The sequence below is a fragment of the Oculina patagonica genome, chromosome 11 (assembly GCF_052425735.1).
Source record: "Oculina patagonica isolate OP01 chromosome 11, crgOcupat, whole genome shotgun sequence".
Lineage (NCBI taxonomy): Eukaryota > Metazoa > Cnidaria > Anthozoa > Scleractinia > Oculinidae > Oculina > Oculina patagonica.
The window spans coordinates 1967176-1993992 of record NC_135768.1 but is presented as its reverse complement, the minus strand read 5'-3'; the positions used below and the strand labels follow the sequence as shown (position 1 = coordinate 1993992).

General features: G+C 38.2%; 1 protein-coding gene across 7 annotated transcripts; it reads left to right on the top strand.

Moving 5' to 3' along the window:
- Positions 1 to 1124: 1124 nt before the first annotated feature.
- Positions 1125 to 25356, top strand: LOC144629421 (transmembrane protein 87A-like). Of its 7 annotated transcripts, XM_078487619.1 has the most exons (29): positions 1126 to 1279; positions 1463 to 1523; positions 3830 to 3912; positions 4517 to 4621; positions 5829 to 5894; positions 6838 to 6879; positions 8326 to 8457; positions 11269 to 11316; positions 11497 to 11565; positions 11747 to 11815; positions 11996 to 12064; positions 12454 to 12522; positions 12717 to 12779; positions 14507 to 14645; positions 16196 to 16257; positions 17480 to 17572; positions 18267 to 18294; positions 19119 to 19181; positions 19691 to 19790; positions 20313 to 20406; positions 20972 to 21158; positions 21597 to 21661; positions 21788 to 21891; positions 22608 to 22684; positions 23120 to 23196; positions 23745 to 23797; positions 24005 to 24035; positions 24268 to 24340; positions 24490 to 25356. In XM_078487619.1, exons 1-28 carry the CDS (start codon positions 1139 to 1141, stop codon positions 24307 to 24309), a joined length of 2232 nt encoding a protein of 743 aa, XP_078343745.1. In that variant the 5' UTR covers positions 1126 to 1138; the 3' UTR covers positions 24310 to 24340; positions 24490 to 25356. The 7 variants fall into 7 exon arrangements, with proteins under 7 accessions (XP_078343748.1, XP_078343745.1, XP_078343746.1 ...); XM_078487622.1 differs by lacking the exon at positions 11996 to 12064 and having other exon boundaries at positions 1125 to 1279; XM_078487620.1 differs by lacking the exon at positions 11269 to 11316 and having other exon boundaries at positions 1127 to 1279.
- The last annotated feature ends 1461 nt before the right edge of the window (positions 25357 to 26817 follow it).

Genomic DNA, 26817 nt, shown 5'->3' with positions numbered 1-26817 from the left:
CGATCTTTGGGGGTGCCCAATGAAAATACTATGGAAATTACAGCGGCGAAGCCGAAGACAACGTGAAATGGAAAATTAATGTATACTCGCTATACCCCTTACGAAGTTGTATAAGCCCAGAGATTATAATTACGGTAAGCGGTTTTTACGGCATTTATATTGGCAAACTGTGAGCACGCAAACAAACACCAACATGGGATGGTAAGCCTGTGGTTGTACGTTATTGCTGCAGCGAGCGCAGCGCGCGAGCAGCAATTGTAATCAGAACTGAAAATAAATCTATGCAAAATCGAGAATTTTTTTAAAACCAAAATGCGCTGCGTGGCGACCAGAATGTACTGCGCTCAGGTGGAGCCTCGCTTTGAGCTAAAGACACAAAACACAAGGACGAGTGCGAATACCGTATTTACTCGAATAAGCGCCGCATTTGGGACTACTTGCAGGAACCCAAGCAAGTCTCCCATTGAGCTTGGGGTGCCTACTGGGGTACCTGCAAGTATTCCCAAATGCGGCGCTTATTCGAGTAAATACGGTATTCGCACTCGTCCTTGTGTTTTGTGTCTTTAGCTCAAGGCGAGGCTCCACCTGAGCGCAGTACATTCTGGTCGCCACGCAATTCATCCTGGTCGCTGCGCAGCGCATTTTGGTTTTAAAAAAATTCTTTGGGAGATATAGACCGTGTGACCTTTGTTCAGCGTTGTGTGAGTGTTGTAATTTGAGCGTCACGGCAGCCGTTGCGTAACAGCGAAATTATAAGGATTTGTATGGGAAATAACGATTCCTGCTTTAATTCCAGTGAGTTATAGTTCCAAAATAACCGCAGCAAAAATATCCCATTCTCGTACCTCGAGTCTTCGTCCCTTCTTGCGTTACTGACTGGGTGACATGCGTGCACGAGTATGGCGCAAGTCGCATTTCAACACACTGAGGAAGGACTAAGCCCGAAACGTTTGTAATTGTACGTGTTAAGTGTTTGACACTTCAAAGAGTTTATTTATTTTTTTACAAATTTTCTTTGTTCCGAAATGTCGCCGGGAGTCACGGGGAGTGTCGCACTCTCATAGAATTTATTCTATCCTCTCCCTACCCTGGACGAAAACAAACGTCATCTTGTAAACGTCATCACCTTTTAACGCGCATGCGTGTTGCTGAAAGCAGTTTGTTCGAAAAAAAGATGGCGGCGAGCAGGAGATATTTTGTGTTTTTGCTCGCGATATTTTTCTTACCTTTTGTTCTCTGTCTCCCTGAACCGGGCAAAAAGGACTTGCATTTTAAGAAGGTTAGTAACAATTGTTCTAGTTGGGTAAATTCTCTGCTTGAATACTGTTTTTTCTGTTTGATTTTAATATGCTGGAGAGACACTTTATTTTCGGATTTCTTTACATTCGTGAATTTCGAGTGTCTCCTTCCTTTTTTCCCCCCGAAAATTAATTTGAAGTCATATTGTAATTTTTATTTTCAGAACCTAAAGTATGATAGCTTTTCCAAAACTATGAACAAGGGCTACTCTATTGCAATAAAAGGTTTGTTTAATTTGCAGAATTTAATAATTCTATTAAATTGATATCGAAAAGCATGGTCAGAATTTTAAGGTAGGTTTTATTGGAGTTAGAATAATGAAATTCACCTGCAGCATTCTATATAAAACGCAATTTTTAAAAATCGCAGTTTAGGTGCTTTAATCCATAACTCCTCCATTTAATACATGTAAAGTGTACATGTTTATGTCTATTTATAGTTCTTTGATCAACAGGGTATGCCTCAAGGAAAACTTTTGATGAATAAAAATCTCCTAGGTACAAAGCAAATGCTTAAGAATGTCGTTTCGCACTCATTTTGGACAATTTTGGGCCATTTTGTTAGAAATAATTTGAGATGGTTACAGAGATACCAACCTCTGGAGATTTTTTCTTTTATGCCACCCCAGAACAACTCACCACCCTACCCCTTGCCTAAAAAGCAATGTCACCCCAATCAAATTGGCAGAAGTGAAAAATTTGTGGGAAACCAGGGCGTTTATGTCCTAGATTTTTTTTGGTAAATGGTGATCCAATCAGACAGTCGGTTATATGGCCGTGAAAATGAAGAAAGCTTTTCTTTACCTTAAGGATACTGTTTTTAGCGATTACTTACCGTAAAGTTCCGTGTATAAGCCGCACCTTTTTCCTCTAAATTCAAGTCAAAAATCGGGGGACCGTGCGGCTTATCTACGGAAACATCTCTGGTTGGAGTTCTCAAAAGCCTAATTAATATTCATAAAAAACTTCTCAAGACGTCATTGAATAAACATATAACAACCTGAAAACTTTGTTGTTGTTCACTACCTTTTAGTTCCTCTGCAAAGCTGTTTGCAGTGAAGCGTGCCAGTCACTTCGAATCATGTCTTTCCGCCGCGTGCGAGAAGGCACCAAGATAAACGCAAATACTCACAAGGCAAATGGCCAACCGCTTCGGTTTTTTATTGACCTTCACAGCAAATACATCTGCTGGATTAACAAACTCTTATTCTGCATAAAGTTTTTATCCTGTTGCGGGTAGCAGTTTCCAAGAATCTTGAAATAAAAACGTGGTTTCTTCCGAAGAAAATGCCGCCATGTTTGTTTTTAATGCCCAGACTCCTCTCTGCAATTCAGAGCTTGGCTACTAAGCATTCATCATTCGCGAACGATTCGAACGAATTACAAGTGCCCTTGTTTGTTTACCAATAGAACTTCACTTGAACTTCAAACTTTATGGTCTGTGTATTTTTTTTCCCAAAATTTGAGCTTCCAAATCGGGGGTGCGGCTTATACACGGAACTTTACGGTATTTTAGCGATTTTTTCTGAGCAAGATTTAGCAACTATTAAATTTAGCGATTTTCCATACATGAAGATAAGATGGAAATAAATGTTCAGTAATAGAAAAGTCACTTAAAATTGAACGAACATTATCATTATTAGAAAGAACAAAGTGAATTGCAAATGTTAGAAAGTGGGTCCTCGTCAGGGAAATCAGTCACATTCTCCACTATGCCGGCAATCCCAACTGTCTCCCAACTCTTCTTAATTTGTTGCCCTACCTTCTGACATTGTCATATAGTTGAACAGGGCCACTATGTTTAATTTTGTTTTCCTCTGGTGGACGGGGGTATTAATTTAACGGTATTAAATTCAACCGAGACAAATTTTAGCGAGCACTAAATTTAGCAATTTTGGCCCAACTCGCTAAAATCGCTAAAATTAGTAGCTGCTAACAATAGTAACCTAAAGGTAGTTTCTGTCAACATTATGCCTGGGCGACATGACCTACATCCTCTGGAACGTCACAGGCACTGTTTAAAGCAAATGCAAGTACTGCTCCATATCAAACGTCATGTTGGAAATTTGACCATAAACAAAGGCTTAGCAAAGAATTTCACATGCTCCCAAGCTCTTCAGTCAACCACAAAGCAGGCTGTGCAAGAGTGATTTTGGTGCAAACAATCGAAAATGAGCTTAGAGTTTAGGGGGAAATATATCTAATTCACTTGTTTTCTTGGTCCATATTGTTTTTTTTTTCCTGTCAGTTCATTTCCTGCAGTCTTTGTGGCTGTTTGTGAACAATTATTATGCTGTTAGAATAGTTATTAATTAGGAAAAATTGAGAAGCGATCTCTGGTTAAAAATTTAAAGATAAAAACAAGCTTTCAACTACCAGTCTGTAGTAGTCGAAAGCTTGTTATTATCTTTACATTTTTAACCAGAGATCGATTTTAAATTTTTCCTAGTGTCCTATCCTGGTTACTTATCCATTTATAAAAGTATAGTTATTATCTGGGACATAAATCCAATAATTTTCATCTTTTCTAGGAAAGTGCACAGGGGCCAAAAAAGTCCAAATAAATTGGCGCTTGGTGGTTTCTGAGTGTGCTGAGAGGTTTTCTTTTTCAAAGGTGATTCTCTGGTTATGTTCTTACTAGAAAGTTGACCAAAGTACCAGGGTACTATTCAGTAAGGCTCTGCAGCAAAGTCGAAACCCCTACTCTTTTTTTTATACACCATTTGCCAAAAATGAAAAGGTACCCCTTTAATACACAAGTCATGTTCAAGAACCTTTCATGGAAAATGATAAGCTTTCACATACCTGCAGAAGAAATACCTACTTATGTCCTTTTTCTTAAATTTTCACTGGAGCAGTTACTTTAATGAAGTAGCGGTTAGGCAAGGGATATCTGTTTGAGATACATGCACTTTAAAAGGTACTTTTAAATGCCTTATGAAATGACCTTTTCACACCCTTTTCTATATATGTACTTCAACTCATAAAATCCTTACATACCCTTTCCTTACAAGCAGAGCCTCCCTGTAGGGATTATCCTCCCAGTCAGACTGCACACATGCTCAACTTTTTTAGAAAAGTTTATGAATCTTCAAAGTGTACATGTACATGTACATGTATGCAAAAAATGTTTCCTTGTCATTTTAACACTTAATGAGTACAATCTATGGTAACTTGGAGGTATTGTCACGCAACTCTTGAAAATGCTTCTTTTGTAGGATAATGTAAATGATGAGACTTTACAAGGTGTGTGGAATATTTTTGCGAACCACTCATTAACTGGAGGACAGGAAGTTGACTGTGAGCCTGTGATTCACCTGAAGGTATGTTTGCAAAACTGTTTTTTTTTTTTTCAATAACTAGGAGTAGCTAACATGAGGAAAGGCTGCCCTGGCTCTTAACATGGCTTGAGGCAGCTTGACTTTGAATTACCAACGGTCAAATTTTGCTGCCCATAGCAGTAATGCATACTTGTGTAATGTAGTGGCGTCAGCTCCGGTAGCGGAGAGATCCGTGAAACTAAAACACAGGTTCCACAAGGCTCAGGGTTTATTGTGCGAACTGTTACAGTGATCCTGTATGGTAGGATGTGTTGGGGCGAACGCTCGAGTAGGCTCTGAGTTGTACAGCAATAACTGGTTTTTTCTTGTCGAATTTCTGTGAGCCTTATGGGTTTTTTACATGTGCTTGCGATATTTAAGCTTAAGTCACGTGGTAGCTAGCGGAAAATCATTGTGATGTAAATGCGGTAAAAAAGGGAAATACAGAAAATTCTACTTAATGAAAACGAGGCACACGAGTGTCGTTACATGTAATAATTTAGTTGACTGGTGACTTGCCTGAGTCCTTGTCCACCAGGTGAACAGGGAAAGTTATTTCCCTGGAAGAAAAATTTACTTGTCCTAGACAACGGTCCAGACTTTTTTCACCCCCGCTAATGTGTTGTTTGGCCTGGTTGCTGTTATTGTTTGTCTTTGTTCATAAAAACACCTGGTAACATCTATGGTGGTATGAGGAATCTGGAATTTGAACTTATGACTGTTGTGTGTTCATTACTCACTGAATAAAACAAATTTGGAAATGTTTTGGGCATTAGCCCTTTATTACTGACAACAAAATGGACAGGAGGATTGCAGGTTTTGTGTGTTTGCTGTAATATTATAATTGAGTAGGGAGTTTTGCTATTGGATGAAGTATGGCAATAGAAATACATGAATAATAAACAATGAAATAAAGAACTAATAGGTGGAAAAGGAATGAGGTACTGTAACTTACATTTCCTTGCATACAAACCACTGTAGCTCTTTGGTGAGGCTTGGCTTTTTAATTTGCAATCCTGGACTGGTGTCATGTGCGCTGAGATATTTTGTTGTTGGTTCTCCAAGGGAGCAAGAACCAGCTTTTTGTTTTTCTTCCAAATTGCATTTCAAGTAGTATTTCAAACACTAAGACAGTGTTTCATCGGGATATCCAAGGACCGAGAAATACAATTACATTTACATTAACATTTTCACTGCTTTGTTTCTATAGGACTTATCTAAAGAAGTGAAGGAGTTAATTCTTCCCCCACCCAAGCCTACGACCAGTACTACTACTGTAAGTGGTGACAATATAAAGGCCCATTAGTGACAACCTCCTCCACTTTCCCCTCCCACCCAAAAATGATGTTAAACTCATTGCCAATAGATGAGTTTGGGGAAGGTTTCCAAAAAGGTGATGTTACCAGGCAAGATACATTGTACAAGCCTTGAACAGGGTATCCAGGTATCCATGGCAATCCTGAGCTACCACTAGCTATTGTTCACATTATAGTGTGATGCCTTTTTGTGCAATTGTAAGCAAATGTTGTTGTAGTCAAATTAATTATTACCGTAATGATTGGATTTAGCGCCCGGGTGCTTATTTACTTTTGGCACCTCAAGGGAAGGTGCTTATTCGAGACAGGGCGCTTATTCAAGACAGGGCGCTTATTTATTTTTTTGAGAAACAAAGCCTTGAACAGGGTATCCAGGTATCCATGGCAATCCTGAGCTACCACTAAACCTTAAGAAATATTAAAATAACTAACAATAACAGAAACTGTAACAGTAAAAAATTGTTGAAAGTTCACTTACTTTTGAAAGGATTGTTCATTTTAATAGTAAATATATACATGTACGATACAGTGAATCAGTCAATCGCCACAACATTTAAAGAAGAGATTATTCCTTTGAAAGAATTATGTACTTACATGGACATAACAGTTGAGAAACTCAGACGAAGACCACTGATTTTGTAACGCATTATTACGTATGTCAGCCATTAAAGGAAGATGAACCACGTTTGAAATGTACTCTGAAGGCGCTGTAATAATATTAAAATAGGGGCACTTATAAGAATAGGGGTGCTTATTAAATGGGGGCGCTTATTGGTATAGAGGTGCTTATTGACAAAAACGCATTCGAAGGGGGGCGCTTATTCGGAAGGGGCGCTTGTTGGAAGGAGGATGCTTAATCGAATCATTACGGTATGTAATTATAATGCCCTCTTTTTATACCAGGAGCCCAAATCAGAGAAGAAAGGAGGAGATAAGGCAGGAAAGGTATAAAGTTAATCTTTAAAAACTGTTGATGTGGGATTAATAGAGATTAAACGCAGAGATTCCAACCCTTTCAATTTGATGTGTTGCCTCCCGCTCTCCTGATTTTTTTATCAGATTATCCCAATTTATCACGAAATTCTGAAAACAAAGAAAAAATTGCTAATCTTTAGTACTTTTTTGCGATCTGAGTGTAACAAAATTAAAGAAAAGCACCAAAGATGTCTGTGAAAAGAATAAAGACTTATAGAATAACCAGCCAGGAATGGCTCTTGAGAGAATCTAAATTTTGCAAAATTTTCCTGTGGAACAGACCGCCCTAGATGCTCACACCTTCAGTGCTAAAAATACCCCCTATTTTTTCTTTAAAAAGGGTTGGAATTTCTGTTTACTGTAGTAACCGTGTGCCTTGAAAACCAGGATAAGTTTCGGTGTCACTGGTCATCTTGGCCCCCAGGGGGGGTACTCTGGCTTGTAAATGACGGGGATGATCGAATGGAGGCAAAACTCAGGACCCAAAAAAATCCCTGGACCAAAAATAACCCCCCAAAAAATCCCTTGTCAAATTACCCCTAAATTGCCTAAGGTGCAATAACATAACACAAAGAACACTCGTTTTGTTTATTCATGATACCATTAATACGCCAAGGCCGTGCCAAGGCACTTTAGTTTAGTTCGTTTTTAATACCCCAAAAAATCCTCTATCTAAATCAAGTAACCCAAAAAAAAAAAATGCCAAATTTTCCAACCCAAAAAAAATCCCGGAATCGAAAATTTCAAACCCAAAAAAATCCTTCGATCATCCCTGTCATTAACAAGCCGGAGTACCCCCCAGGCTGGGTCTTGGCCCAAGTGCAGATTTTCCTTCAATGGCCTCTGTGAGTGTTTCATTTAGTGTCCTGTAATTAAATTTAATATACAGTAAAATCCCGATTTCTCGAACCTCCAGGGGAAACAAAAATTGCTTTGAGAAATCAGTAGGCTCAAGAAAATGGGGATAAAATTACAGAGAAGCAATATCCAGGGGAATTAGTTCAGGAAATCCGAAGTTTTGAGAAACCAAGGGTTCAACAAATCAGGATTGTAACGAAAAACCCTCTTAGCTAACAATGGGAGGGGCATTGGCCTAATGGTTGGCATTGGCCTCACTGGATTCCAGATTGAGCGCACTGGGTTTGAGCCCTGGCCAGGGCAATGTGTTGTGTTCTTGGACAAAACACTAATTATCTCACTGTGCCTCTCACCACCCAGGTGTATAAATGGGTACCGGCCAATTTACTACTGCGGGTAACCCTGCGATGGACTAGCATCCCATCCAGGGAAGAGTAGAAATACTCCTAGTAGCATCCGTCTTGCTACAGAAACCGGAAAGATCCGTCCTGATGGGCCACAAGGCTCAAATGCAGACTTTACCAAGCTAATGCTGTTGTTTTCTGCCCATCTTGCTAGGCTGGTGCTGACAAAAGTGACAAAGAATCCAAAGAGGCTAAAGTGACTAAAGGAAGTGATAATGGGCAAACACCTGTAGAAAAGGTTCTTAATCGGATACAAAGGGAAGCAGTTGATCCTGAGGTTACAGAGGTAAAAAAATGTTACCTTAAGGTTACTATTGTTAGCGGCTACTAATTTTAGCGATTTTAGTGAGTTGGGCCGAAATCGCTAAAATTAGTACTCACTAAAATTTGTCGCGTTAATTTAATACCACCGCCCGCCAGAAGAACATAAAATTGAATACATTGGCCCTTTTCAACTACATAAAGTCAGAAGGTAGGGCAACAATTAAGAAGGGTTGGGAGAGAGCTGGGATCGCCGGCATCGTGAAAAATATATCTGATTTCTCTGACGAGGACGACTTTCTAACATTTGCAATTCACTTTGTTCTTTCTGACAATGATAATGTTCGTTCAATTTTAAGTGACTTTGTTCTATTACTGAACATTTATTTCCATCTTAGCTATACATTAAAATTGTTTTTTTCTTAATTGTGTGGTTCCAGAAAATATCCATACCCCCACCACGGAGGGTATTTCACGTAAGACCCCCCACCTCTCTGGAATTTCCGTTTTTGTTAAGAAAAATAAACCCCCCCACCCCCTCCGGAATTTCCAAAAGTATATTGCGTACCCCCCAGCCCCTCTGGAAAAAAAGATAAGTTGTACAATGCTCTAAATTTTAGGCCACCTCTCTTGTAAACAGTTACAGTGTATAACTGATCGATCGGAAGATATGTTAGAACGATACATACGTTACATGTACTGCTGAAGACAAAATAAGAAATTTCCTCAAAAGTAAACAAACAAAATATCTGGTAGTCACTTGTCAAATTACCTTGTTGTATAACCATCCATCCCTTTTCATTCCAATCGCTTTAGAAAACCGCTATTAAAATGTATCAGAACACGGATTTGAAGTGTTGATATAAACCATAAACATTCACCGTAAACGTGATCGCAAAATCGCTAATGCTCGCTGAGAAAGCAAAATTTAACAGGAAAATTACAAACAAATAGCCAGAAATAACAAAACCATGTTAATCTCGAGTTTCTGACATCATTACACTATTTTCATCGCTAATAAACATGAAACTTTTCACAAACAAGGACGATTTTCCTTCGATCGAACGTCAAACAAGCAACCCTTGACACCAGTGCCTTTCGGTCAAACCACGTGACAAGTTTCGGGGGACTGGTAACAAGTAATGGCGGACGAACAAACATGGAGGATTTCAGTGAAATTATTTGCTTTCAGTGTGCTTTCAGGAGAAAGAAAACCCGTTTTAAATGTAAAGCGATTGTGAATCAAGAACCCAGAGTGCTATTTTTGCTATGTAAAACACTTGTAGAGTAGGTAAGAAACAATTTTTGAAACTAGTTTGCACTGCATCAAACTTGACCGTCTGGAAACATAATTCCACTGGTAACCCCCCTCCTCTTCGGAATTTCCTGGGCCCCTGACCCCCCCCCCACCCCTCTGGAATTTCCAATTTCCTCCGTGGTGGGGGTATGGATATTTTCTGGAACCACACATTTTCGTAAAATCGCTAAATTTAATAGTCGCTAAATCTTGCTCACAAAAAATTGCTAAAATTAGTAGTCGCTAAAAATAGTAACCTTAAGGTATATTCTTATTTGCTTCCCGCTCAACAGAATATAAAACATTTATCATGTACATGTAATAGGCAACCACTTTAGGGGGTGTATCAACACGCGCTGTGTACGACCCTCTTTATTATGTCTTACAACCACAAATACATAAATTTTGCAAACAATATGTGCTGAGAAAATGAGAACTAACAGTACAACTGAATAACAGCTTTAAAGTTAACAAAAATCGGAACATCTGCTAGTACAATATAAGTATTGTTATAACATGACAATCCAATACTTGAAAACGCTAATCAACCTTTAGTCATTGGGTATTTAATTTAGACGGCAAAGATGCGGTCGTATGACTCGAATGAATATAAATGGAGACAATGCAATATATATACCAACACCCCACTAATGAGGCATTGTACAGAATGCCACATAACACCCCTGAGACGAGGTTACATAATCCATGGATGATAAATTCATTTACTATTCCAACTCTGTAGTTTTTAGTTTATGGTAGAACCCTGAACATTAATTAGCCTGTCGGTGGGCTATCAAAATATTGTCATAATTATAAACTGCAGTACGTACACTGTGTTGAAAGTTTCATCTTACAATCTAATAGATCTTCTTAGAAAAGCTCAACAGAGCTTGCTAATATAGTATCTCCTGCTATGGTCATAATACTGTAAAATTCCGAAAAATAAGCCCCCTAAATCTCGGACACAAGTTAGATCCACCCAAAGTCATGTAAGCCCTCCTGGTTCAAATAATGCAATGGGCTTAATTATTCCATTACAGCTCTTAAGAAAGATATACAGTCATGTATCTTTCAAGATTATAAATAGCCCCCACTGTGGGGCTTGTTTTGTATAAAAATAGGTTGTTAGAGAATGCTTAGATTGACCGTAGGTCTTGTTTTGGCTTTCATAATAGTTTCTTATGTGGTGTTCTTTTATGCGCTGAAACATAAGCCCTAGTTATAGGATCAAGTGGATCTGTGGATTGTTTAGGAAAAATCTCAAAACGTTTCGTTTTTAAATTTAAGATGTTGAACTTTACATTTCTGTGTTCTTCGCCCATTTATATTTAATTTTTTGCTTTACTGGCGTTTAAAAAAAGTTTTATTTCCTCTTCAATAAGTTGCTTTACTGTAACAGTTATTTATTATAATTAAATTTTCATTACGTTGTTAACAATTTAAAATATTAATTTAATCCGTGTGTGTCATGTAACTGATATGATGTTTCTTTGTACAGGATAATAACGGTGATGAAGATGTTTTTTTTAATTTCTAAAGGAGCCTAATGAAGTTGAAGGCCAAGATCCTCCAGCTGGTAACAATGAGGTAAACAGCTACCATGTCATGTACAATGCAGTTTCATTTCTATTGCAAAAACCTAGCAATCGCTCATCTTGACATTTTCAGGATGTAAAAAGCTATTTTTGACAGACCTTGTGGCCCACAAAAACTTGCACTTTACACACACCTACCAGACTATTGATGTTTTTATTTTATTTTCTAAAGGAGCCTATCAAGCCTGAAGTAAAGAAGAATGAAGGCGAAGCCCAAAATCCTCCAGCTGGTAACAATGAGGTAAACAGCTACCATGTCATGTACAATGCAGTTTCATTTCTATTGCAAAAACCTAGCAATCGCTCATCTTGACATTTTCAGGATGTAAAAAAGCTATTTTTGACAGACCTTGTGGCCCACAAAAACTTGCACTTTACACACACCTACCAGACTATTGATGTTTTTTTGTTATTTTCTAAAGGAGCCTATCAAGCCTGAAGTAAAGAAGAATGAAGGCGAAGGCCAAAATCCTCCAGCTGGTAACAATGAGGTAAACAGCTACCATGTCATGTACAATGCAGTTTCATTTCTATTGCAAAAACCTAGCAATCGCTCATCTTGACATTTTCAGGATGTAAAAAGCTATTTTTGACAGACCTTGTGGCCCACAAAAACTTGCACTTTACACACACCTACCAGACTATTGATGTTTTTTTGTTATTTTCTAAAGGAGCCTATCAAGCCTGCAGTAAATAAGAATGAAGGCGAAGCCCAAAATCCTTCAGCTAGTAAAGATGAGGTAAACAGCTACCATGTTATGTACAAGTAATGTTTAATAAATGAGCAGCAGTGTTTTATCAAGTTTAAAACACGAGGCACAGCCGAGTGTTTTAGACTTGATAAAACACGAACTGCAAATTTATTGAACGGCTTAAAAATCTTTCGTTCAACTCAATTATTGCACTAATATTTAGATTTCAAATTATTTTGGCCTAGAAAATTGGACGTAAAGTTTAGCCGTGTCTTTATCAGATATAAAGTCACTCATTAAACATTAATTTCTTTTGTATTTTCTTTATGAATTATTAATGAGTTTTTTAATGCAGTTTCGTTTCTATTGCAAATACCTAGCAATTGCTCATCTTGACATTTTCAGGATGTAAAAAGCTATAATTTTATTTTCTAAAGGAGCCTATCAAGCCTGCAGTAAAGAAGAATGAAGGCGAAGCCGAAACTTCTCTAGCTAATAAAGATGAGGTATGTACAATGCAGTTTCATTTCTATTTAAATAAGTAAAGCCTTAAAAGCACAACTGGCTCATACCGTAAAATCCCGCTTTCAAGCCCTTTTTCAAGTCCTTTTTCTATGGTTATGGTGCTCCGCACCCCAGCCCTGGGGAGCCCCACTAATAATATTATTATTAATTTATTATCACATTTTTCTTATACCAGATATCCGCACCAGAGGAGAAAGAAACAGAGAAACCAACTGAGAAGGCACCTGATGCAGCAAAGGTAAACACTCAGTTACTTTGTTAAAAACCATGTACAGGGATCGATGTACTGGTGGCCAGGACTCAAAAAAGTTTTCAGACAGTTTCCAGTCATGTTGACTGGCCAAACAAGTTTTAGCACTGTCACGAGTCGTTTCTGACCGTGCAAAATATGTAAAATACGTGTAGCACTTTAAAACTGCCTACCACACGTTTCTGCTGTTCGTAAGATCTTCTTCATTTGGCAGAAAAACCTCCTGCTATGTCTTAATCCTTTAGGCTGCAATTTTTATGAATAGATCACTTCGAATCCTTTAATAAAAAAGTCAGTCAAAAAGTCGCTATCTTGAATTGGAGTTAGCGCTAAAAAGATAAATTGGTATAAAAAATGGTATTTATTTTTTTGGTCATCAGTTTCTGTTATCAATTTGAGAAGCCATGTACGTGACCGGTCAAAATGACCAGCAAACCAAAACTTTGTTTGGACAAATTGTCATCTTGACCGATATTGTCAGTTGACTGGCTGTTGTTTTGAGCCCTGGGTAGCTAAGAAAACACTATCTAAAGCTGGCTCATCAACAAGCCCAGCTGGCTTCTCTGGGATTGGCAGCTCTAAAAGTTTACCTTAGTCTGTTTTCATGTGAAATTTCAGGCGGATTTAAGTTTTCATTCAGCTGGTAAAATTAGCCAGCAGCCGGCCTTTAGCAACATCCCTGCACTTAAGATCAAAATAATGTTGTCTCTGTGTGGTTTGATTTTCTTGCAATGAGCAAACATTCAGAAAAAATTATTGACTAAGGAAAATTCATCAGCATTCTAATCTAGCAATTTACCTGGGCTCAAAAAAAGTGCCATCCAGTCATTCAAGACGAGTAGATTTTCCTGCTGGGCAAGATTCTTATTATTTTTGCTTGCCTCATGAGGCAAGAGCCCAGGCAAGTCCTCTGCCAACTCCATCGTAAAAAAGTAAACTTAGGCTGTGTTTATAAGAGACTAGACCAGAACCATATAATGGAACTGATCCAGGTGTTTACATGGGACCATTCTGGTCCAAAATAAACACAAGGCCTATCCGATTGGATTTTCAGTCCGGATCCATTTGGGACAGGTCCCATGCAAACATAACCTTAGGCTAGCATGAAACTGCCTAAGGCAGTCAGAATTTGACAACTGGTGTCTGAAGGGAAAAAAGACCTTTTTTTTCCAGACCTGTTTACCAATCCTGGATTCATGATTTTGGTTATAAATAATTGCTAGAGTGAATTGCCTAACCCATTTGTGGTGGTCAGAAGTTTGTTGCATTGAAGTTCTTGTTCTAGTGAGACTGCTGCCACGTCGAAGGAAATTCCCTGACAAATCAAACTCTTGGAAAAGGACCCCCAGGCCAGAACACACAATAAACCCAGTCTTTTTAACTGTTAAATAATTATTATTAGTAGAAACTCAGCTGTGTTCTATTGGAAATCCGCGAATCTGATTGGTTCTCCCACTGTTTTCTATTCGCCGATAGAAAACAGTCGCGCGCGCGTAGCTCTTAAAGCGGTAAATTTTCTTGATTTTTGTCTTCAAAGTGCACAAAATTGTAGGTTTTGGACTGCAATCCTTTAGAGTTTCTACTAAAACAATTAGACTACTCGCCCTCGTTTTCTATGAGCGATAGTCAACTCGGCTGCGCCTCGTTGACTATTTGCTCATAGAAAACTCGGGCTCGTAGTCTAATTGTTAAATAAACCTTTTTTTTTCAACCAGGCCAGTAATCAAGTTTGTGTTACCAAGCGTGATGGAGTCTTCATGTTGATTGTGAATGCTTATCCAATTAAAGAAGAAATAGAAGACAAAGGCCAAGAAGAAGAAAAAGACAACAAAGACAAAGAATTTGACCTGATTTGTAAGTGAAATGTATTTTTTCTTCATTGTTTTTCATGTAGCACTCTTTGTTCATTTTGGGATATGATGTTACCTTACGTTACTATTTTGAGGGGCTACTAATTTAAGCGTTTTTTTGAAAGCAAGATTTCACTTGTCTGTCCAGGATTCAACGCAAGTATTGTTTAATGAGTACTTCATGTTTGACTGTGTTATTTGACATGTCCATATTATTTCATATTTGGCAGATTTTGGTGTGTTTTGGTGAACTTTTATTAATGAGGACACTTTGTGATGCCTGTCATGAAGAATGCACATCTCATTAGCGTTTAATCCTGGACATATCTGGTGTAAACCAGTTTTTAGTGCAGAATGCACTTTTGTGATGGTTTGGTGGGCAGTCATGTGATAAACCCCTAAACCCCTCAAGCACTAAAGCACTATGGTGTAAACTTTTAATCAGCAATTAATTAATTAATATCAATTAATTAATTATTCCTTGTGGAGGGGGTGGGGGTGGGGAGCACCTGACCGTACCCCTAGGTAAAACCTGGAGCACATCTACGTTACTTTTATATGAAGATCTCAAACGTATATATTTGTTTCAGAAAACCCTTTGCTCTCCTTGTGGTACTACTCGACGTTCTAGGGCAACGTTCTTTACGCCAAACGCATGCGCAGTTTAGTCTACATTTTTTGCTGGAACTCTCATGAACATCGCTTGTATTGCGTGTTTGTGGTAGGATTCCTGCAGACTTCGTGGCGCCAAGTAAAAACCGCAAATTAATTAAATTAGATTTTGAGACTTTCACAGCGCTTTCGTAATTAGGTATGCAAAAACTTGCACTGGGATTTTCGGCGTGAACACCTGATAACCAGGAAACAAATATCCTAGCTGTACTGCGTTTTAAAAAACCTGTCGAAAAAGATGTCTTTTGATTAGATTTGTTTCTTTAGTTTTTGAGAATCGTCTTTCGTGCAGTCTAAACCGTAACTTAATTAAATTAAACAAATGTCATCGATGCCGCCGTAAAACAAACAAAAAACAAAAGTTTCATGTTATCGCATTTTCAAGGAAGACAAAAGTATTTTGTTACATACGAACAAAAGTGTCGTGTTACGTTTGCAAAGATTAGCGTAAGGAACACCTGGGAAAGAGTACAAGTAGCCTGTGAACAGTTTTTCCGAAAGTAAAATAAAGCAAATAAACACGAACATATATAAAACATCATACTTTCAATTGTTCCATATTGCATTCTGCACTTACCAAATCATCGAGATTTTTAATGAACTCATAGCTAAGATGGATAAATGTTTCATTTTTTAAAGAATTTTTCAAGTCAACTGTTTAATTTTGTTTGCTTTTGGGTTGGGGGGAGGGCGGGGGGTACCTAAATTTAACGAGTATTAGATTTGTCCGAGACAAATTTTAGCGAGTACTTAATGTAGCGATTTTCGCCCAACTTGCTTAAATCACTAAAATTAGTAGTCGTTAAAAATAGTAACCTAAAGGTAGTTTTATTGTCTACTGTAACTCATTTTAAAGCCTTTTTGATTGTTTTTATTTTTAAGTGAATGTTGAAATGAAAGGACCTCATGGATATCTGTCTGCGTCTGACTGGCCTCTTTATCCGGTAATTCTTTACTGTAACTGGATGTGTTTTCTTAAGCTTGAGAGAGCAGACTTCTCTCTATGGGTGCTGAACCAATTTTGACAGCTGAGCAAGCTTGTTAAAGGGACACAAACAAACTATCCCGGGGGGGGGGGGGGCACTCCCATACATGAGCTATATAGGTATGTGCCGCTGTGAAGAGTATGGTTTTCAAGCAGTTTAGTCTGGAATAGGGTATAGAAATCAGAGAGTTTTGGTCTGGAAAAGGATAGCATTTGCCGGGAAACTGATCGGTGGTATGACGAAATAAGTCCAGAATAGGAATAGAAACTCAGAAGAGAAAGAGGATTTCCTAAACGTTAATAAAAACATCGCAGCATCATTGTTGACAGATGGTTTTCCATTAAAACACTGATAGTGATACAGTTCTAAAAAAATGCAAGTCTGGGATAGGGTAGGGATTTTCGGTGTCTAGTCTAGTATAGGGTTGCAAAAATCAGCTGAAATTGGTCTAGTACATGGTAAGGCCTTCAAATTCCCAGCGGCACACCCCCACCCAAAAATATACTGAGTGCCCCCCCCCCCCCCGAGCAAACTATGTACTAGGCAACCACACAACTTGAATACCCCATTCACACAAACAAAACATGTTTAGTAGAACGAGGTTTAACAAAATGAAAATCGGCAACAACAAACTAAAAGAGCGTATTTTACAGTGTTTAAAGAAGCTTTATCTTTTGCTTTCATTGTGCTATAATTAAAGTCGACAAACATCTGCCATCTTGCATGTAATTATGGAGTTGCCAAGGCAATGCCAATATCATGGTCACATAGTTGACAATCCATATCAAAATTTCTGGGAGGGTTGAATGAACAGCTAATGAAAGATTCAGCATCATTAAGTAAATCCCCCTTTCAAAATTGTGAAAAACCTTGTGGGGGGTAGCATCCACCCCCCCCCCCCCCCTCCACCACCACCACCAATATAAGGGTTAATATCTAGTACAAGGGTTAAATTTGCTTTTGCCTTTATATGTGTATAAACCAGTTAATAATTTTAAATATGAGGCAAAGAAAAATCAAAGTCACTGTTATAATATGTAAAATCTAAACCTAAAAGTTACAAATTAATTTAAAACACAACAGATTCAAGTGAGAGAGTCACAAGAAAGTCACAAAGAACTTGGTCTTTCTAGATAACACAAAAAGCAAATCTAATAATTATTCTGTGTTTCCATTTTAGTTTTATGGTTTCATGTCACTTCTGTATGTGTTCTATGGCATTGTGTGGCTCATTGTATCAGCCTGTCAGTGGAGGGATCTACTCAGAATACAGGTATTAAATATGAACTTATTCACATGAGTAGGTGGACCAAACAGGAAAATATCTTTACAACTTTCCAACCGAATAAAGTTTAACAAAGCCCGCCAAGGTTGAATTTTTTTTTTTTCGCCAAGGTCGTATGATAAAATACTTTTTGACTGAATTTGGTTCGAGCCAGACTGGAAAATATCTGGCTGTCAGTCATTTTGCATAGACTTTGCTCCATTTTTTTTCTGGAACAGCCCACGTCAACCTTACCCATTGCTTTTTGATTTCATAATAATTTGTCTATGGTTGTGTTCCCATTGGTGGCCAATCAAAAACTAATTAGTACAGATCTATAGATTTTATTAATAATAATAATAATTATTATTATAATTATTTTATACTATTTAAATTACAGTGATCACTATAATTGAGAAGTAACATGTAGATCCCTGTGGGGCTGGTTAAGAAATCAGACAGCTGAATATTCAAATATTCTTTTTTATGCAATACATTATTACATGCACTATGATATACATGTAACATATAAAATACTATAAAATTACTATAAAATTTTGTTCATTACCGGCACTTAACTGAGTGAGTATTATAATAAATGAACTATAAACAATAAGAAACATAACATACTGGCATATGTACACTAAAAAATGTTGTCGTTATCCAGTTGTCTTTGTTATTGACCGCGTTTTTCTCTTTTCAGTTTTGGATTGGAGGTGTTATTGCTTTGGGTGAGTACCAGTACTTACTTTTTTTTGCACACAATGTAGAGGTAACTCAGCTGTCCATTTTCTTTTTCCATTTATCAAATTCAGGGAAATATTAAATTAAAAAATGTAGCAGTCTATGACAACATAACCTGTAGGAGGCGCGGTATTAGTGCGCTGGACTCCAGATCGAGTGGTCAACAACAACAACAATCTTTTATTTCGTGCCCAGAAGAGTTACAATAAATAAATACATGCAAGAGGAAAAATTTACAATAAAAAAGAGCACAGCCACTTAGAAATAGCTAAGGCTAATTGAGCTAAGTGGCTGGGCCAAGCGGAAAAAAATATTGCCATTAAGGTTACACAGTATAAAAAAAAAGAGGGACACGATTTCCATTCACACACACACACACACACACACACACAGACACACAGACAGAGAACAAAGGTTTGAGCCCTGGCCAGGGTCTTTGTGTTGTGTTCTTGGGCAAGACACTTACCGGTAACTCTCATAGTGCCTCTCTCCACCCAGGTGTATGAATGGGTACTGGCAAATTTAATTCTGGGGGGTAACCCTGCAATGGACTAGCATCCTGTCCAGGGGGGAGTAAAAATACTTCTAGTCACTTTGTGCTACTGAAACCGGGATAAGCTCCAGATTGGTGGACCATTTGGCTCCAACGTAAGTAGACCTTTCCCAGAACATGACCTTATTTACAAAGACTTGCAAGATGCCTGACTGTTCAACCAGAGTGCATGTTATTAACCAATATTTCATAGTAACATGTATACATTAAGGAAATACTTAATCTTTTCTAAAAAAGGAACTAATTTATTTCTCATAGGTATGCTGGAAAAGGCTGTGTTTTTCTCTGAGTACAACAACATCAACATAACTGGGGATACAAGTAAGTCTTGAAATAACACCAGCTGTATGCGCACTTAATTAATTTTCATCCCCACTGACCGTGAGGTCTAGGGTTGTGCCCAATGATGTAATTTTTGCAAGACACATCACTCTGACATTGCACAGGCCTCTTTCAGCCTAAAATGTACAATTGGAAATTAATATTAAATTTTGGAGCAATCTGACAACAATGAATTTTGCAGCGTTATATGCATGTGGCCATGTAGCTGTGGTCATGCACACATATATCAGACCCATGGCACTAGGTAATAATTTTGTTATTGATGGCTAGGTTAATCTTTGAAAGTTGGGGCAAGGAAGATACAGGTGTAAAAAGATTCACTTCTGAAAACTCCAGGGTTTTTTTTTAACCAAGGACAATTTGCTTTATTTTCCTTTATATTATCTTGGAAGACTATAGACCCTACTTACAATCTGGATTATTTATTTAAATCATTACCGGTAATTAATTACATAATTAAATTAACATTTACCTGCTGTGTTTTGCAGATCCCGGACTTACAGTTTTTGCTGAGCTTGTGTCCTGTGTAAAGAGAACACTAGCACGTATCTTGGTGATTATAGTCAGCATGGGATTTGGCATTGTCAAGTGAGTAGGGCCATTTGGTTTATTTCTGGTGTCCTAACCTTCTGTAAAGATAACACAAAATCCTGTCGCTACCCTGTTTTGCAAGGATCAAAAGAAGATATAAAATTCTTGCACATACAGCTGTGTATTGAGCCCCTCGCAGGGGGGGGGGGGATATTGTTGTCCCCTTGTTCCCAAAAATGTTTTCCTTGCTGTCCCTTTTCCCCTAAAAGTATTAAGTCGAGAATCACAGCTTTTGTTCCTGTTCCCAGCTTTATTTTCCTTCTGTTCCTTTGTTCCCAATTATTTTATGGTCATGTTCCCTTGTTCCCTGAAACTCCTGAGAGGGGCTCTGTATTCATGCCAAATTTCTCATATGAACGTCCTATGCTAAGAAGCCCAGTTTTCAAGATTCACAGTTTTTAAAATCAAAGTAATCAACTTTTTAGATGAGAAGTCTTTACTTCGCGAGTTCTTGTTACTGGGAAATGCTTAGTAGTTACATGAAGTCAGTCAATTGACTTGTTTTTTCCTTTGCTGTAGACCCCGGCTGGGCACAACTCTCCATCGAGTGCTAGGAGTTGGAGCCTTGTACTTCATTCTCGCAACCATTGAAGGATGCTTCAGAGCACTTCATGTAAGTATTTTGCTCATTGGTAGAATGGCTGACCAGTCGGTGTGTAGAAGGTCTTGGGTTTTAAGGGGTTAAAATTGTTAAGGATATTAACAGATTTGTGAACAGCCAAAATATATATTTGTGTTGTGGGAAACCTAAAAATAATGGTCCATTTTTATAAACAATAAATTGCTTTATTAGAGCACTGAAACCATTAACAAGCATCTTTGACTGCAGATGGCTGAGGCTAAACTTTTCAAGTTGTTTCTGCGCATCTTCCTTTATTGCCGTGGTTTGATTTCTCTGCACAAATTAAGGTTATATCTTCCTTCAGATGTCCAAAGATAATGTTTTTCCTGGGTTAAGTTGCCTACAACTAATTTTAGAACAGTTCAGAACAAAATTCCCCGAAATACCCGTGACATAGGTCCTTTAACGCTCTGAATTTCCAAGTGGCTTGTGTCCCATTTGTTGCTTCGTGCTGGAAATCCATCTGCATTTGCAGGCAACTGGTATTACTGACGTATCAACAAATTTCTCAAAATTATTTTGTAACATTAAGTTAATATTTATCTCTTATTCCTAGCCCAAATCTGACCCAGGCAGACAGCAGTTGATTGCCAGCATCCCACTGGCTGTACTGGATGCTTCCATCTGTTGGTGGATATTCATGTCTCTGGTGCAGACTACGAGAACTCTTCGCATCAGACGCAACCTGGTGAAACTCTCCCTCTACCGACACTTCACCAACACCCTTATCTTTGCTGTATTGGGTAAGCTTGTTTCTTTGGTTTTTGTGTGAAATGCATTCATACATAAAAGGTCTCTTTGCCCGATGTGCCACATGCATGTGATACTTCAGGGCTTTCTGTAATTAGGGGGGTTTTATGGGGTAGAGTGATTCTCCCAACACCCAGCCCCCAACCTGGAGGGCCAGGGGCTGTCCTTTTGTCAGACCTCTTCCCTTTGACCAATCTGGCATGGTAGAGGATACCAATGGTTAAGGCGTAACCAGCATATCTTTTGAGATCATTAAGATACACAAGCTTTACTGCTACTACAAGGTTACATGCCCAGGATGAAATGGAAAATGCATCCACTAACTCAAAAATCTCCCTTGCTTACCCGCTTTCCTACTTCTTCACTCATTCACTCGTTGATTTTGTCAAGGAAAAAATAGTTTGTACTGACACTCTTCAATTAATTTATAGCATCTGTGGCCTATATGATTTGGTCGATCAAGACTCACAGATTTGCCAAGGATGGTTGCATTACTGTAAGTGTAATAATAAAAAAATATATTTAAAAGGGGTACCTACAGACTTGTGGAAAGAAGACTAAAACATACCTAGCCATATTATACATCATTCTGCCAAATATCTCCTTTTTATTTCCCCCACAGGACTGGTCTGAATTGTGGCTTGACGAAGCTTTCTGGCATTTCTTGTTCTCCATTGTCCTGCTTGTGATTATGGTCTTGTGGCGACCTACAGCAAACAACCAGAGGTAAACGACACACAGTGCCAACAGAATTAGTGCACATTATTAATATAGGAGGAACAGTAGTATGACGATTAGTGCACTGGGCCCGGTTGTTCAAAGCACGATTAAGCTAATCCAGGATTAGCGTGAAATTTGATTTCAATTTTATAACATTTCGTTGCTTTTTTCTGTTGATATTTTCTGTCCCCCAGTTTTGACGTAGACCAATTTCAAACTTAACAAAATATTAGCTATGGAAAACCCTTTAAAACAAGAGAAATTAAAATCTTGATCATCTTTTAATCCTGGGTTAGCGTTAATCGTCTTTCGAACAACCCGGCCCTGGACTCTAGATTAAGCAGTCCAGGTTTAAGCCCTGGCAAGTAGGTCACTGTGTTGTGTTCTTGGGCAAGACACACAACTCTCGTAGTGCTTCTGCCATCCAGGCCCCAGTTGCTCAAAAGATGGATGAATGTTTCAAAAACCCATATCACAACAGTTTTAATCTTCGTCACTTTTGGCCATCCGTACCTTGTACCGTGTATTTGGTGTTAAATGAAATGTTCCCTCACTGTTTTAAGAGGTTATTTTAATATTTCAACGAATTTGATGGTCATTTTCCATGCCTAAATTTAGCTTATGATCGTGACACAGTCCCTTTTATGTCAACATAGAGATGTATGCTTACCCAGGCCAGACTAATCTGACCATTGTCTACTCCTGAATTCCTTCCTTGATAGATATGCCTTTACACCCATTGTTGATTTTGGTGATGACGATGATGATGATGACAATATGACACTGTCAGATGCCTTTGGTGAGTTTTGACAAAACTGTGTTACGTAAATACCTATTCATTACAAATGTGCTGATCACAGGGCTAACTGGTTGGTTCCCTGGGTACGTAGCAGAGTTGCTTTTGTTGACAAGTTTTGAGGCATGTGAAGAGTTGCTTCTTGCGGCTTACTCTCTTGCAAAATTGGCCTTTAACTGAATGGCCAACCGATGTACATCAAATGTATTAGGTACCTGAGGCGAGGGAAATTAGATAATTTTTCAGAAGTTCACGATTTTCTCTTTATACATAAAACTAAAACTGCAAGGATTTGCTGAATTGCATCTCCAGAAATTTGCCAATGATCAAAAATTATCATGTGTAACCAATAGCAAACAGTCGAAGAATACATTCCAATAAAAACAGCTCTGCAAACAAACAGCTGTATTAAGAGAAACCATACCTGTTTTCTTTCAGATGGTATGAAGATGAGGAACGTCAAGAACACACCAGAAGTGATAATCAATGGCGACAGAAAACTAAAACATAAACCTGTAAGTTTTTGAAAAGTTGTTTTGTTTTAATCCATCTCAATCTTGTCCAATCTCAACCATCCTTGTTCCTTTGTGGTTCATTTGGTGTTTTCTGCCGTAGTTAACTTTTATTTTGAGGTCTTCTTGGGTTTGATTTGTGGAAGGTGCGGTGGCAATATGGTTAGTGCGCTGGACTCCTGATCGAGCGGTCCGAGTTTGAGCCCTGGCCAGGGTCACTGTGTTGTGTTTTGGGCGAGACACTACTTTCACAGTTCCTCTCTCCGCCCAGGTGTATAAATGGGTACCGCCAAAATAATGCTGGGAGTGGGGGGGAGGGGGTAACCCTGCGATGGACTAGCATTCCATCCAGGGGGAGTAGAAGTACTCTTAGTCACTTCATGGCACGGAAACCGGGATAAGCTCCGGTGGTTTGGGCCACTTGGCTCGACGCAGACTTTACCTTTACCTTACCTTAGATTTGAAGGTAACCTTGGTCATGGCGAAAAAATGATCTGTTTCAGTTGCACTCGCAGATAGATGCTGACGTTATAAACGTGTTTTGTTCACAGGATGATGATCTGAAGTGGGTGGAAGAGAATATTCCCAGCTCTGCTGCCGATGCGTAAGTATCATTTATATTAAATATTTTAACTGCACAGAATCTTAAAAAAGAGAAGGATTTGCTGCAAAATTTCACTTAAGCATGGTGTAAGCCTTCATGTAGCTTAGCATAGAATAAGCCTAGCACTTTCAAGGTGCAACATTTTCTCCCAATGGCAAATAATTCCAAAATGTGACATGGTTTGTTACATTATTTTCTTTATTTTAGGGTTTTACCGAGTGTCTTGGACTCAGATGAGGTGAGATTTCCAGTTATATACTGCTAATAAAATTAAAACGAATCATGCTAATAGAATCCAAAGCGGTCCACTTTTGTAAAATCTAGCTAACTTAACCCAAAGAAGTGTTTTCCCCCTCTATTCGCTCAGGTTATCACCAATTCAGTCAGATGGCTGTAGTAACATCAAATCTGGAATATATTTCACTAGAACTGTAAAGAAATAACACTTGTTGGTGATTTTTTTTTCATAGGAACTTATGACGACCAAGTTTGAGATGTCGAAAATGGAATGAGACGTTGTGTATCAAAGATAAAACTAACGAGGTACATATATGTTTGGTGACTCAATGGCTTGTGTTGTTTTCTCCTACATTTCGTTTGAGTCTATTAGTAAAGAACGTTGTTCGCTTGTAACTACCACAGATAAGAGTTAACATCTTTAGAAGTATTAAATTTGCTTTTTTAACTTTCAGGTCCGGAAGACATTTCTTGTCTGCTGCGTGAGTCACGTGACTGTATAATTCTGAGATCTTTATTCCAGATTAGAAAAGTGTCCTCATAAAAACGATGGCGCACTATAAGAGGGAACTTCTTTCTCGCCAGCAATACGAGGTCTCATGAGACCCTTACTAATTATTGAGCAGTTGCTTGTTTTTATTGCCTTATTGCCCCAAGCCTTCCCTAGAAAGATCCAATAAGAACGCGACCAAAGTACTAAAAACCAAGGAAAACCTTTTTTTTTTCTTTTTTTTTTTAACTGTGAAATATATTACTTGTTCGTCCACTTTGATAAAAATATATCGAAATACATTGGTTTATAAAACATAGTGAAATAATATTCAAAGCCATTCAAGCTATTTATTCCACTAGACAAGCTGATATAATTGTACTATTATAAAATTAAACTATTTTTGATTCGGGTGTTACTGTTACGGAAAATCTTCGAGAAATTGTAAAGGTGCAGGTTTTTGGAAAATATACAACAGTTTTAGGAGAAGCTTAACCCCTGTATAGTGCGCCTCGTGAATTACTACTTGTAAAGGGACCTGCTGCTTTTCTCCCATCTTCTAATGTATCGGTGTTTTTATTTCAAAGAGAAGTTCATAATATGTAGTCTAAGAAGCTTGTTGCAGAAGCTCAAAAGCAATACCGTATTTATTTGATTAAACACTGCCCTTCGAATAAGCGCCCCATCGCCAAACAACAACACGGCTCTTAGTGGAAACACTCTACAGCGGTGCTTTCTGGACAAGGCCTACGTAACGATGACGGTGCCTTGACTTTGATCGGGAAAGTGACGTCGACATTTTACCATGAACTAGGTTTCAGACGTTGTTGCCCCCCCCCCCCCCCCCCCCCCCATTAGATAAGCACCGCATCAAAAAGTGAAAAAAATAGTAAGAGCTGCAGTGTTTTATTCGGGTAAAGACGGTATTGTTTTGTTGATGCGCTTTCTTTTACGCATTCCACGTAGCAGTGGACTGGTCGTAAAATACATATTTTAAAATAGATCATATATATGTTCTGGTGTGAATATAAACACATCCAATAAGAAACGTAAATCAGTACTGTTCAAAATCTTATTAATCTGGCCAATTAAAAGCAAGACAATCGATTACTAGCCAATCAGCGTCGGACGAGTACGCAAGTGGTACAGTTTCTTTTAAGTTACAAGCGCCAGTCTTCTTTCCCGCTAGCTTCATCGAGCTTATTCCAAGGCATATACTCGCAATTCCAAGAAAATGCAATCATTTGAAACAGTAAGTAGCAGCGTTTTTTAGGCGTGTAAGGGTTTAGAACAACGCTGGAGCCTTATAAAAACCGAGCGTCTGATTGGCTAGCATATCTCGATCCTGATTGGTCTGTATCGAGCCAATCAAAATCTTAGTCGTAAATCAAGCTCATGTCGTTAAGACTTCTCAGCTGTTACAATCTGTTCTTTGGCTCTTTGAACAAAATGTTTGATATTTTAAAAAATTATATGAGAATGATATTGCATTAATAAGTTATCTTAAATATGATGTAAATAGCATAAGTAGTTTAGATATGAACACCAGTAAATAACGTTCGTTCCAAAAAAGAAATCAATTTAAGGGGAGTAGCGATAATACTATCGTGCACGCAGGAAATATATTTTCATTGAGATATTCTCTGCCTTCTTCATGAGAGAGCAATTTCTTCAGGCTGTCTTGTTCCCAGTATCTCGCTCTAACAGGAAATGTCGTAGAATCTGGAACGTGGATTTCCTTTTGTGTACGTCACTTTTAAAAGGAATTGGGAAATTTAACTTACGAATAATTTTAGATCAGAGATTTGTTTCAAGCTTTTTTGTTGACCCGTCAAGCTATACGAGTAGCGCGTTTTGGAGGGTTGTATTTTATCAATATTTGTAGCTTTTATGATCGTTTAGAATCAAGATCGACAGATTTAGAAAAATTTGCCTTTTTGCGAAAACCAGCAATTGTGTTACATACCTTTTCTGTTTAGTGGCCTTAATGTTGTCACGCAAGAGGTGTTATATGACTGATCTCAAATGAAACTACTATAAAGTAAAGTGGTTTTAATTGCTTGTAGTTGTTAGTGCATTATTGAATTAAATTTTAGCAACGGGGTCACTATTTCTTGTTGTTTCGCGATTTTTTTTTTCTAATTTTAAACCAAGAAATATCCTTTAAGTAATTAAAGTTTTCTACGTCTGGAAATGGTAATTAATTAAGGAGGCCTGGGAACTAGTTAATACCAGGGTTTTTTTTGTTATTCCGTTTATACAGAGAATGGCTTGAGCAGGAAGCTTAAGTGGA